The sequence below is a fragment of the Salvelinus sp. IW2-2015 genome, linkage group LG10, assembly GCF_002910315.2.
Source record: "Salvelinus sp. IW2-2015 linkage group LG10, ASM291031v2, whole genome shotgun sequence".
NCBI classification, from domain to species: Eukaryota; Metazoa; Chordata; class Actinopteri; order Salmoniformes; family Salmonidae; genus Salvelinus; species Salvelinus sp. IW2-2015.
Genome location: NC_036850.1, coordinates 4,276,087 through 4,289,637, shown reverse-complemented (window position 1 = coordinate 4,289,637; position 13,551 = coordinate 4,276,087). Strand labels below are relative to the sequence as shown.

At 43.0% G+C, this 13,551-nt stretch overlaps 1 protein-coding gene across 1 annotated transcript in view; it reads right to left on the bottom strand.

Annotated features, from left to right (window-relative positions):
• LOC111969188 (protein kinase C-binding protein NELL1-like) overlaps positions 1–13,551 on the bottom strand; it is a 460,771-nt gene that overhangs the window by 231,265 nt on the left and 215,955 nt on the right. The window contains exon 12 of the mRNA XM_070445292.1: positions 8,285–8,413. Within this exon, the coding sequence (XP_070301393.1) occupies positions 8,285–8,413 (129 nt within the window). The remainder of the gene's footprint in view (positions 1–8,284; positions 8,414–13,551) is intronic.

Here is a 13,551-nt window from a genome sequence, read left to right as displayed (position 1 = left end):
AATGAGAATATGTACATATAAGTATTTGGATTAGCGATGGCCGAGCGGCATAGGCAAGGTGCAATAGATGGTATAAAATACAGTATATACAAGTGATATGAGTAATGTAATATATGTAAACATTATTAAAGTGGCATTATTTAAAGTGGCATTGTTTAAAGTGACTAGTGATACATTTATTAAAGTGGCCAGTGATTGGGTATCAATGTAGGCAGCAGCCTCTCTGAGTTAGTGATTGCTGTTTAGCAGTCTGATGGTCTTGAGATAGAAGCTGATTTTCAATCTCTGTCCCAGCTTTTATGCACCTGTACTGACTTCGCCTTCTGGATGGTAATGGAGTGAACAGGCAGTGGCTCAGGTGGTTGTTGTCCTTGATTATATTTTTGGCCTTCCTGTGACATCGGGTGCTGTAGGTGTCAAGGAGGGCAGGTAGTTTGTCCCCGTTGATGCGTTGCGCAGACCGCACCACCCTCTGGAGAGCCTTGCGGTTGAGGGTGGTGCAGTTGCGTACCAGGCTGTGATACAGCCCGACAGGATGCTCTCGACTGTGCATCCATAAAAGTTTGTCAGGGTTTTGGGTGACAAGCCAAATTTCTTCAGCCTCAAGAGGTTGAAGAGGCGCTGTTGCGCCTTCTACACCACACTGTCTGTGTGGGAGGACCATTACTGTTCGTCCGTGATGTGTACGCAGATGAACTTAAAACTTTCCACCTTCTCCACTGCTGTCCCTTCAATGTGGATAGGGGGGTGCTCCCTCTGCTGTTTCCTGAATTCCACGATCATCTCCTTTGCTTTGTTGACGTTGAGTGAGAGGTTGTTTTCCTGACACCACGCTCCGAGTGCCCTCACCTCCTCCCTGTAAGCTGGCTCATTGTTGTTGGTTAACAAGCCCCCTGCTGTTGTGTCGTCTGCAAACATGATGATTGAGTTGCATGGCCACACAGTGGTGGGTGAAAAGGTAGTACAGGTGATGGGAAAATGCACCCTTGTGGGGCCCCAGTGTTGAGGGTCCGTGAAATGGAGATGTTGTTTCCTGCTTTCACCACCTTGGGGTGGCCCGTCAGAAAGTCCAGGACCCATTTGCATAGGATGGGGTTGAGACCCAGGGCCTCCAGCTTGATGATGAGCTTGGAGGGTACTATGGTGTTGAATGCTGAGCTGTAGTCAATGAACAGCATTCTTATATAGGTATTATTTTTGTCCAGATGGGATAGGGCAGTGTGCAGTGTGATGGCAATTGTGTCATCTGTGGACCTGTTGGGTTGGTATGCAAACTAAAGTGCGTCCAGGGTGGCTGGTAAGGTGGAGGAGATATGATATTGACTAGCCTCTCAAAGCACTTCATGATGACAGAAGTCATTTAGTTCAGTTATCTTTGCCTTTTTGGGTACAGGAACAATGGTAGCCGTCTTGAAGCATGTGGGGAAAACAGACTGGGATAGGGAGTGATTGAATATGTCCGTAAACACACCAGCCAGCTTGTCTGCCCATGCTCTGAGGACGTGGCTAGGGATGCCGTCTGGGCCAGCAGCCTTGCGAGGGTTAACAGGTTAAATGTTTTACTCACATCAGCCYCTGAGGAGAGGATGGGGTGCAGCCCTTAGCGAGCCGCGATGGTGCCGCTGTACCATCCTCAAAGCAGGCAAAGAAGGTGTTTAGTTTGTCTGGAAGCGTGACGTCGGTGTCCGTGACGTGTCTGATTTTCTTTTTGTAGTCCGTGATTTGCTGTAGACCCTGTCACATACGTCTCATGACTGAGCCGTTGAATTGCGACTCCACCTTGTCCCTGTACCGGCAATTCGCTTGTTTGATTGCCTTGCGGAGGGAATAACTACACTGTTTATATTCAGCCATATTTCCAGACCTCTTTCTATGGTTAAATGCGGTGGTTCACACTTTCAGTTTTCACAGTGGGTACAACATCTCCACTTCTTTATAAACTCACTCACCGAGTCAGCGTATACGTCGATGTTGTTCTCTGAGGCTGACCTGAACATATTCCAGTCCGCGTGATCAAAACAATCTTGAAGCATGGCTTCCGATTGGTCAGACCAGCGTGGAATGGTTCTCGTCACTGGTACATCCTGTTTGAGTTTCTGCCTATAAGACGGATGGAGCAAGATGGCGTCATGGTCGGATTTGCCGAAGGGAGGGCGGATGAGAGCTTTGTACACATCACGGAAGTTAGAGTAGCAGTGGTCGAGAGTATTACCCTAGTACAATCAATATGCTGATAGAATATATACACATATATATACACACACTACCATTCAAAAGTTTGGGGTCACTTAGAAATGTCCTTGTTTTTGAAAGAAAAAATTATAATTGTCAATTAAAAATTATCAGAAATACAGTACGGACATTGTTAATGTTGTAAATGACTATTGTAGCTGGAAACAGCAGCTTTTTTTATGGAGTATCTACATAGGCTTTTAGAGGCCCATTTTCAGCAACCATCACTCCTGTGTTCCAATGGCACATTGTGTTAGCTAATCCAAGTTGATCATTTTAAAAGGCTAATTGATCATTAGAAAACCATTTTGCAATTATTTTAGCACAGCTGACAACTGTTGTTCTGATTTAAATAAGAAATGAAACTGCCCTTCTTTGGACTGGTTGAGTATCTGGAGCGCCAGCATTTGTGGGTTCGATTACAGGCTCAAAATGGCCAGAAACAAAGAACTTTCTTCTGAAACTCGTCAGTCTATTCTTGTTCTGAGAAATGAAGGCTATTCCATGCGAGAAATTGCCTAGAAACTGTTAGATCTCGTACAACAATGTGTACTACTCCCTTCACAGAACAGCGCAAACTGGCTCTAACCAGAAGAGAAAGAGGAGTGGGAGGCTCCGGTGGCACAACTGAGCAAGAGGACAAGTACATTAGAGTGTCTAGTTTGAGAAATATATGCCTCACAAGTCCTCAACTGCAGCTTCAGGCCACAAATGTGCATGTGCTGTTCAAACGGTCAGAAACATACTCCATGAGGGTGGTATGAGGCCCGACGTCCACAGGTGGGGGTTGTGCTTACAGCCCAACACCGTGCAGGACGTTTGGCATTTGCCAGAGAACACCAAGATTGGCAAATTCGCCACTGGCGCCCTGTGCTCTTCACAGATGAAAGCAGGTTCACACTGAGCACATGAGCACATGTGACAGAGTCTGGAGACGCCGTGGAGAACGTTCTGCTGCCTGCAACATCCTCCAGCATGACCGGTTTGGCGGTGGGTCAGTCATGGTGTGGGGTGGCATTTCTTTGTGGGGCCGCACAGCCCTCCATGTGCTCGCCAGAGGTAGCCTGACTGCCATTAGGTACTGAGATGAGATCCTCAGAGCCCTTGTGAGACCATATGCTGACACATGCACATTTGTGGCCTGCTGGAGGTCATTTTGCAGGGCTCTGGCAGTGCTCCTCCTTGCACAAAGGCGGAGGTAGCGGTCCTGCTGCTGGGTTGTTGCCCTCCTACGGCCTCCTCCACGTCTCCTGATGTACTGGCCTGTCTCCTGTAGCGCCTCCATGCTCTGGACACTACGCTGACAGACACAGCAAACCTTCTTGCCACAGCTCGCATTGATGTGCCATCCTGGATGAGCTGCACTACCTGAGCCACTTGTGTGGTTGTAGACTCTGTCTCATGCTACCACTAAAGTGAAGCACCGCCAGCATTCAAAAGTGACCAAAACATCAGCCAGGAAGCCACGGAACTGAGAAGTGGTCTGTGGTCACCACCTGCAGAATCACTCCTTTATTGGGGGTGTCTTGCTAATTGCCTATAATTTCCACCTTTTGTCTATTCCATTTGCACAACAGCATGTGAAATGTATTGTCAATCAGTGTTGCTTCCTAAGTGGACAGTTTGATTTCACAGAAGTGTGATTGACTTGGAGTTACATTGTGTTGTTTAAGTGTTCCCTTTATTTTTTTGAGCAGTGTATATTGTCCTGCTAACAGCCCATCCTAGATTTGCAGAATTCACAGCCTGCTACGCTTTCCTCCTTCCACTTGTTAAAGGTTACAATTTATATATTTTCTTTTTATCAATTAGTATTTTTGAGTTTAACCACAATATTTGTTGTATTGTTTGTTCTGTCTTTTCTGGTGGATTAAACTGAAAGAGCGGCACGGGAATGCCCGTCTATGATATAGTGTGGTAGATAGCCTAGCGGATAACAAAGTTGGGCCAGTAACCGAAAGGTTGCTGGTTTGAATCCCTGAGCTGACAAGGTAAAAAAACTGTCAATGTGCCTGTCAATAGCACTTAACCCTAATTGCTCCTCTAAGTCGATCTGGATAAGAGCTTCTGCTAAATGACTAAAATCTAAATGTGATCTGGGTTTGACATACAGGGCTGTTTGCTGGCCCAGGGAGGTTTTGGAAAAACTCCAGGCCAATCGATCATCCCCAAGTAGTCCACTTGGTCCAGTGAAAAGAATATTGTAATAATGCTATTTTTAATCTAGGCTATATAATTGATTAGAAAACAGATGGATTCCCGAAGCCATTGGTGAAGTATTTTTTTATTATTATTTTTATCATGCATGATGCACACATACAGTATAGCATATAGATAATCTGTTTGGCAGAAAGAGTGCACAGCTCTCAAACAGCTGGTTGTTGAGTCAGATCGTATTTTTGATTGGGCCAATAGCTTTGTTTGCACTGGAAGTAGCTTTGTCTGCACTGGCCTGGTGTGCCACTGTCAGTTAAGAACAAATTCTTATTTACAATGATGGCCTACACCGGCCAAACCTGGGCCAATTGTGCACCGCCCTATGGGACTCCAAATCACGGCTGGTTGTGATACAGCCAACCTAACTAAGAAATACATTTGACGATACAATTTCCCCCTACCCTCCTTGGCAAGAGTCTTTTGTCCTGCTAATAGCGCATAATGGTGCTGAATAACGTGACCGTGGTCTTGGAGCTGGGGGGAAGTGCAAATAAAATGTAGATTAAATAAACATCTACATTTTGAATGTCTTTTATCATGTTATTTTATTAATGAAGCATAAAGATGTTGATGAAGAACTGTTAGGGCCAAATTGGGGGATTTTCACACCTACAGCAGCTGGGCTATGAAGAGTTGCTTGTCAATTCATAAACCATGTGCCATGGAATGTCTTCCGAAGTATTTTGCAATCTATATGGCTCTCCGACATTTTGTGATTGCATGTGGTCTTGAGTTAGAAAATTAACACTTTATAGTACTTAAGCATCGAATACATTACAAATTGGGGGATTTTCACACCTACAGTAGCCAGGCTATAAAGAGTCTATTGTCCTGCCTAAACAAAACATTATTTGCATGATGGGCTACACCTGCTACAGTACAACAGTACTACAGTAAAAACCTTTAGAGCACATTAAATTACATTTTTGGCAAAAAGGCAAACTCGCCTCTATCATCAAATCAGATGGCTCATTCATCACAAAACCCATTGATATTGCCAACTACTTTAAAACTTCTTACGGCTGAGATCCCATTAACGGGACCGACTTGACAACAGCCAGTGAAAGTGTAGGGCGCCAAATTCAAACAACAGAAATTTCATAATTAAAATTCCTCAAACATACAAGTATTTTACACCATTTTAAAGATAAACTTGTTGTTAATCCAGCCACAGTGTCCGATTTCAAAAAGGCTTTACGACGAAAGCACACCAAACGATTATGTTAGGTCTGAGCCAAGTCACAGAAAAACACAGCCATTTTTCCAGCCAAAGAGAGGAGTCACAAAAAGCAGAAATAGAGATAAAATGTATCACTAACCTTTGATGATCTTCATCAGAATGCACTCCCAAAAATAGTTTTGTTCGATAACGTCCATCATTTTTGATGATGGACATACCTCCATTTTTGTTCTCGCGTTTAGTTCAAAAATCCAAATTCACGACACGCAGGCACACTTAGTCCAGACGAAAAGTCAAATAATTCCATTACAGTTCATAGAAACATGTCAAACGATGTATAGAATCAATCTTTAGGATGTTTTTAACATAAATCTTCAATAATGTTTCAACCGGAGAATTCCTTTGTCTGTAGAAATGCGATGGAACGCAGCTAACTCTCACGGGAGCGCGCCTGAGTGAGCTCGTGGCACTCTGACAGACACCTGACTCAATCAGCTCTCATTCCCTCATCCTTCACAGTACAAGCATCAAACAAGGTTCTAAAGACTGTTGACATCTAGTGGAAGCCTTAGCAATATGACCCCATAGACACTGTATATTGGATAGGCAAACACACAAACCTCAGATTTCCCACTTCCCGGTTGGATTTTTTCTCAGGTTTTTGCCTGCCATATGAGTTATGTTATACTCACAGACAACATTCAAACAGTTTTAGAAACTTCAGAGTGTTTTCTATCCAAATATACTAATACTATGCATATCTTAGCTTTTGGGACTGAGTAGCAGGCAGTTTACTCTGGGCACCTTATTCATCCAAGCTACTCAATACTGCCCCCAGCATAAGAAGTTAATGTTCATTTTTTCATTGGCAAGATTAGCAATGTCAGGCATGACTTGCCAGCAACAAACGCTGACACTACACATCCAAGTAAATCAGAACAATTATGAAAGACAAGTGTTGAAGAATTTGTTGTTGTTGTCTATCAACAATGACATGGTACCGGGGTTTGACAAACTGGATGTTACAAAACCTGAGTAAACTGTTTAAAAAAATGGTGTTTGACCATATTCAATGCTATTTTACAGTAAACAAATTGACAACATAATCCAGGTAGAATCAGTAATTCCCCAGGGCAGTGGTTTAGGCCCCTTACTTTTTCAACTAAGCCAGGGTGTCTATGTATGACTCAACACGATACACGTCAGCTTGTACTGAAACGACTACAACGCTTAACAAAGAACTGCAGTTTTTCAGAATGTATGGCAAGGAATAAAATAAAAAGCATTGTATTTGGGACAAATCATTCACTACACCCTAAACCTCAACTAAATATTGTAATGTTTAACGTGGAAATTGAGCATGTTGAGTTGACTAAACTGCTTGGAGTAACCCTGGACTGTAAACTGTCATGGTCAAAACATATTGATACAACAGTAGCTAAGATGGGGAGAAGTCTGTCTATAATAAAGCGCTGATCTGCCTTCTTAACAACACTATCAACAAGGCAGGTCCTACAGGCCCTTGTTTTGTCACATCTGGACTCCTGTTCAGTAGTATGGGTAGGTGCCACAAAGAGGGACTTAGGACAATTACAATTGGCTCAGAACAGGGCAGCACAGCTGGCCCTTAAAAGTACACAGGGAGCTAAAATTAATGACATGCATGTCAAGCTCTCATGTCTCAAAGTGGAAGGGAGATTGACTTAATCACTTCTTGTTTTTGTAAGAAGTGTTGTATGTTTTTGTAACAAGCTGATTGTACCGAGCTGTCTGTTAAAAGTACTAATACACAGCCATGCATACACCACAAGGCATAACACCAGAGGTCTCTTCAAAATCCCCAAGTCCAGAACAGACTAATGGAGGTGCACAGTACTACATAGAGCCATGACTACATGGAACTCTATTACACATCAGGTACGTAACTGATGAAAGCAGTAGAATCAGATTTGAAAAAACAGTTAAAAATAAATCTCATGGAACAGCAGGGACTGTGAAGAAACACAAACAAAGGTACAGACACACACACACAAGCGCTAGCACACACACTCTACACACACATATATTTTAATATTTTTGTATGGTGGTATTATACATTTTGTATTGTAGATATGTAGTGGAGTAATAATGTTATATGATGTACTGTTTTATATTTTCTTGTATATGTATTGTAAGTGTTTTAATGTGTTTGGACCCCAGGAAGAGCTAATGGTGATCCCTAATAAATAGAAATAAATAGAAATACTGAACAAATACATTTTGCTTCTGAAATGTCCTGCTAAACCCAGAGGTAGTTGAAACTCTCATGATCCAAGCTATGTTTCAGGCATCTACTGTATGTAATGGGCCAGGCATCTCACAGATCCACATATCCACTCAACCATAGAGATCATATCATTCCCTATAATTCAGGAATCTAGGTACAGATCTAGGATGAGCTTCCCCTACTCCAATCCTAACATTAACAATAGCGGGGTAAAATGCTAAACTGGGCCAAGATCAGCATGTAGGGGCAACTTCACTCTACTCCTAGTCCTCTTTGCAATAAAGAAATACAACGTCTACAAACACAAAACAAGCTCTAAGTCTACCCGTTATATACCCATCCAAAGTCTTCTACCCAAAGACCCAGTCAAATAGTTCACAGCCGCCTACCTTCACAGTATGTTGAGTCCCCGTGGATGGAGGCAAAGCCGCTCTTGCACTCACACTCGGCTCTGGTATTCCGGTTTTTACACTCCGAATTCTCCCCACAAATGAGTCCCTCTGCACAGAAGTCGTAGCCTGGGAGAGAGGGGGACAAAGTTCTGACTCAACAGTCTGGATTTGACTGAGATCACACAGGGTGCTGACAGTGGGGTAGAAAATGAGCCGTACAGTAGATAAGTCAGTTTTTTCCTCTCTCGATCTGGACCCATCAATCACTTTCATTCCCAGTAATGACTAGTGCCAGTCCCACTCTCTGTGAAACCCCCCTCTAAACCACAGTGCTTCAGGATCCATTAGCCTCTCTCCCTCGCTCCCTCGCTGGGAGGTTTTTGTAGTTGAGAGGCCGTGTGGAGGGCTCTGTCCTTACTTTAATCTCTTGATTCTTTCCTTGGTATTTTCTTTACATTTTTCTTTTCTATGGTGGAGGGTTAACTTCTTGTCAATATGGGGGCGCTGTTTCCACTTTGTAAAAAATCGTGCCCAAATTAAACTGCCTCGTACTCTATTCTAGATCGTACAATATGCATATTATTATTACTATTGGATAGAAAACACTCTCAAGTTTCTAAAACCATTTGAATTATATCTGTGAGTAAAACAGAACTCATTTTGCAGCAAACTTCCTGACAGGAAGGGAAAAATCTGAAATGGAGGCTCTGTTCCAGGGCCTTCTTATTCAATTGCTTGAAATCTATGGATATACATGCACTTCATACGCCTTCCACTAGATGTCAACAGGCAGTGGGAGGTGGAATGGGGTGTCTAGCTTGATCTGAGGTCGAACAAGAGCTCTTGGAATGACGTGACCACAATTTCCTTTGTCTACCAAGGCGCGGGAAGGACATCAGCATTGGCTTCTGAAAAGCGTTCGGTATAGACGGCTAATATCTCCGGATTTGATTTGATTTGATACATGTGATAATATCATCTTAAAGTATGTTTTTTCAATATAGTTTTATCAGATTATTCAACGTATATCGGGAGTTTTCCGTTCTCTGCGTTAGGTGAAGATGGACATCTTCGCGCCACTTGGCTAGCTAAGGTTGCTAATTCGACAGGAGAAGAGGACATTCTAAAACCAAACAACGATTTATTTGGACAAAGGCTCCTTGTACAAGATTCTGATGGAAGCTCAGCAAAAGTAAGAACCATTTATGATGTATATTTTTGTATTCTGTGGAAAATGTTTAGACCTATTTTCCTTCCTTTTTGCGGGCGTGTCTCGCTATAACATAAGCTGTTTGTTATGGTAAAGTTATTTTAAAAAATCTAACCACGGCGATTGCATTAAGAACTAGTGTATCTTTCATTTGCTGTCCAACATGTATTTTTTAGTAAAGTTTATGATGAGTTCTTTGGTCAGATTAGGGACTGTCCAAAATATCTCCGGATAATTTGGTGAATCGATGCTACATATTCACAACGTATAACCACGGTTTGCAGCTCAAAATATGCACATTTTCGAACAAAACATAAGTGTATTGGTAACATGATGTTATAAGACTGTCATCTGATGAAGTTGGTCAAGGTTAGTGATTCATTTTATATCTTTTGCTGGTTTTTGCGAATGCTATCTATGCGGTGAATAAATGCGGTTGTGTGTTTGACTATTGTGGTAAGCTAATATAATGCTATATTGTGTTTTCGCTGTAAAACACTTAAAAAATCTGAAATATTGCTGGATTCACAAGATGTTTGTCTTTCATTTGCTGTACACCATGTATTTTTCATAAATGTTTTATGATGAGTATTAGGTATTTCACGTTGCTCTCTGTAATTATTCTGGCTGCTTCTACAGCTACAATTTGTGATTGTAGCTGCAATGTAAAACTATGATTTATACCTCAAATATGCACATTTCAAAACAAAACATAGATTTATTGTATAACATGTTATAAGACTGTCATCTGATGAAGTTGTTTTTGGTTAGTGACTAATGATATCTCTATTTGGTTGTTTTTTGTGATAGCTACCTATGCGGTAAAAAAATTGTGAAAATATGCGGTTGAGTCTTTTGCTATTGTGGTTAGCTAATAGAAATACATAGTGTTTTCGCTGTAAAACATTTTAAAAATCGGAAATGATGGCTGGATTCACAAGATGTGTATCTTTCATTTGCTGTATTGGACTTGTGATTTCATGATATTTATATGCTATATTGTACTTGTGGCGCTATGCTAGGCTATGCTAGTCAGCTTTTTACTGATGAGGATGCTCCCGGATCAGGGATGGTGATGAAGTAGAGGTTAACACACTTTTAGTTTAGCGGTACCCACAGTTTTTTTCAAAGTTATGGAGGAAGAAGACGGAGTTTTAGGTTCCTGGTTTTTGAACGGGATGTTTTGGTGCCGATTTATCCACTTTCGACTCCTTTGACTAGGGTGGTAGTAGCGAATCTGCCTCCGTTTATTACAGATGATAAAATCCGGAAAAAGATGAGTCGGTTTGCTAGCGGTTTTCATGTACTGTCGGCAGGTTTTCAGGCAGATGCCATTAAGAAGCATGTTGCTTCATTCCAGAGGCAAGTGTTCATGTTTCTGAATAACAATGAGCAACAGTTAAATGTGCATTTTAAAGTGAGGCATTGGGAGGTGCTCTACGCTGGGTTTGCCAGCACAGATAGTCTACGGTGCTTTGAGTGTAGGGATTTGGGGCATAAGAGCTTTGCGTGCCACATAAACCGGTGGGGGAAATCGAGGTCAATGTGCAGGGGGCCATGAGGCGCAGGCAGCTGAGGCTGGGCCTAGTCAGGCTAGAGATGGTGGTGTGGATGAGGCTGGGTCTAGTCATACTATGGATGGTGATGTAGCTGAGACTGGGTCTAGTCATGTCATGGATGGTGGTGTAGATGAGGCTGGGCCTAATCAGGTTATGCTAGTGGATGAGGAGAGTATAATGGGGAAGGGCAAGCGACTAGGGGCGATGGAGGAGTGTCAAGCGGAAGAGGAAAAAGGAGGAGAAGAAAGGAGGTGGGAGGGGAGAGGCTGGTGTGGTCAAAGGCACTAAGGAAAGGCACTGCTGGTGGGAGGCCCTGACCAGAGAGAAAGTGCAGCTGGTCAGAATGGGAGATGGAGATGAGGAGGAGGAAGGTGAGTCTGAGGAAGAGGATGATGAGGAGGCTTTCTTTTCAGACTCCTCCTCAATGGGTCTAAAGCTTACATCATGTCACACAGAAGGGTCAAAGTACACAGTGAGGAAACTGTCAAGGTTCCTGAATGAGACTAAAGGGGAAAAGGTTAATCTTGAAGTTTCTTTTGCGATCTGGGAAAGTTTGTAAGATCAGTACAACACGCTATGAAAAATGAGGGGCATGGTATCCTCTCACCCAGGAAACGTTTTAGGTTGAGGCACTCTGGCTTTTTGAGCTTTGCAATTGGTCTCTTTCTTTGCTGGCTTTTCTCCCACTTCTTATGGAGACTTTTCAGGTAGGCTCACTTAATATCAATGGCATCAGAGATGCGGGAAAGAGGAGTCTGTTGGGTGAATATGTAAAACAAAAAAAGCACAGGTGTTGTTTCTGCAGGAGACACATAGTGATGTGGTGAAGGAAGTCGATTCGGGGCTCTGGTGAAAAGGGTCAAGTGTGCTGAGCCATGGAACAAATGTTAGTGCAGGGGTGGCAGTCCTTTTTGCACCGGGTCTGGCCGTAAAAATTTGCTCCTCGAAGAAGGTGTGTAGGGGTAGACTGCTTGTGGTAAAGCAGAAATTAACAACAAGGTGTTTGTCCTTTGTACGTTTGTAAGCACCTAACACAGGGAGAGAGAGGGGGCGTCTGTTTGGGTGTCTTAGACAGGAACTCTCACAGGTAGCGCCTGAGGAGACACTCCAAGCCTGGGGGAGTTTGAGGGGGTGGGAGGTAAAGCCCTCTACAACCTTTGCATTAAGGTGAGGAACATTAGGAGCCAAACAGGAGTGAAGGTACATCAGTGACAGGGGACATGTGGGGCAGAGAGTATGGTGTGTTTTAGATTTAGGGGGCTCTACAAACTCCCAGTAACAAAGAGGTCAGGGGACCTCCAGTGAAGGGTTCTACATGGAGCCCTGGCCACTAATAACTCATGGCACGGGTTGACCCGGGAGTCAGACAGGGGTGTCCTTCTGTATCACGAGTGAAACTGTGCATCGTATGTTTTGTGCCAAGTTAATGCCATTGATGTCTCTGTTGGAATGTCTGTGTGAGAGGTTGGGGGTGGAGTTTACAGTCGGGATGTTTATAATTGGTACAGGTATTCGAATAAGGAAAAGGCAAATGTGTGTGGTTGCTTTTCTGTTTGCTCAGGCAAACTTGGCTATTTGGCTAACAAGGAGGAAGAGGGTCAAAGGTGGGGGGATAACAGACCCTTTACTAGTATTTAATGGGATGGTCTCTGTGCGCCTTAGGATGGAATTTGAGTTCTATAAAATGATAAAAAAGTGGGGAGATGTTTCAGGAGATATGGTGTGTCGGGGAGGCAGATGGCTGGGGAAGATGGGTTGGATACACGGTTGAAGAAGTGGTGAGGTTTTGGTTATTGGGATGTGTGATGTCGTTTTGTATCGTGGGGTAGAGGGCAAGGTGAGTGAGCAGCACAGGGGATATTTGTTTTTTAAAGGGGGGTGGGTGGTGAGGTTTTAATGAAATGAGGATGTATCATTAAAGAAAGACAAAAAGTCAAAAATGTCTCTCTCTCTCTCTCTCTCTCTCTCTGACATGTTTTTCTTTCTTTATCCCTCTGTCTTTCCTTCTCTGTAATCTCTCTCCCTCGCTCTGCATATACTCTCTCTGATATTTCTCTCTCTCTCCCTCTCTCTTTCTTTCTCTGTCATATTCTCTCTTTCTCTCCCTCTTTCTCAGAAGAGGGCTTACATCTACAAAGAATCAGAACTTGAGAGGTGGAAGTTTGGCTGACGCCATGAGGGAGAGAGAAAAGGAAATGCACTTGCAGGCCTACAGTGTGCACTCACACATCCCCCAATCCCTTTTCCGAGGGCTTTATAAACCTTTCCATTCAGTGCAATGGAAAAGGTAGAAAATGCTGACTTAATGACTAGTGGGTAAGATCCAGTATAACAGGCCTCATTCAACCCATAAGGAGATAATGGCAGGTTATGAGTGGAAGATGTTCTGAAAACGAAAAGACTCCGCTCCTCTGCACTGCACTGATGTTTATCTGAATGGCCAAATACATAGACCAATCGATAAGGCTTGGTTTAACAAATGTGCATTTGTTCAG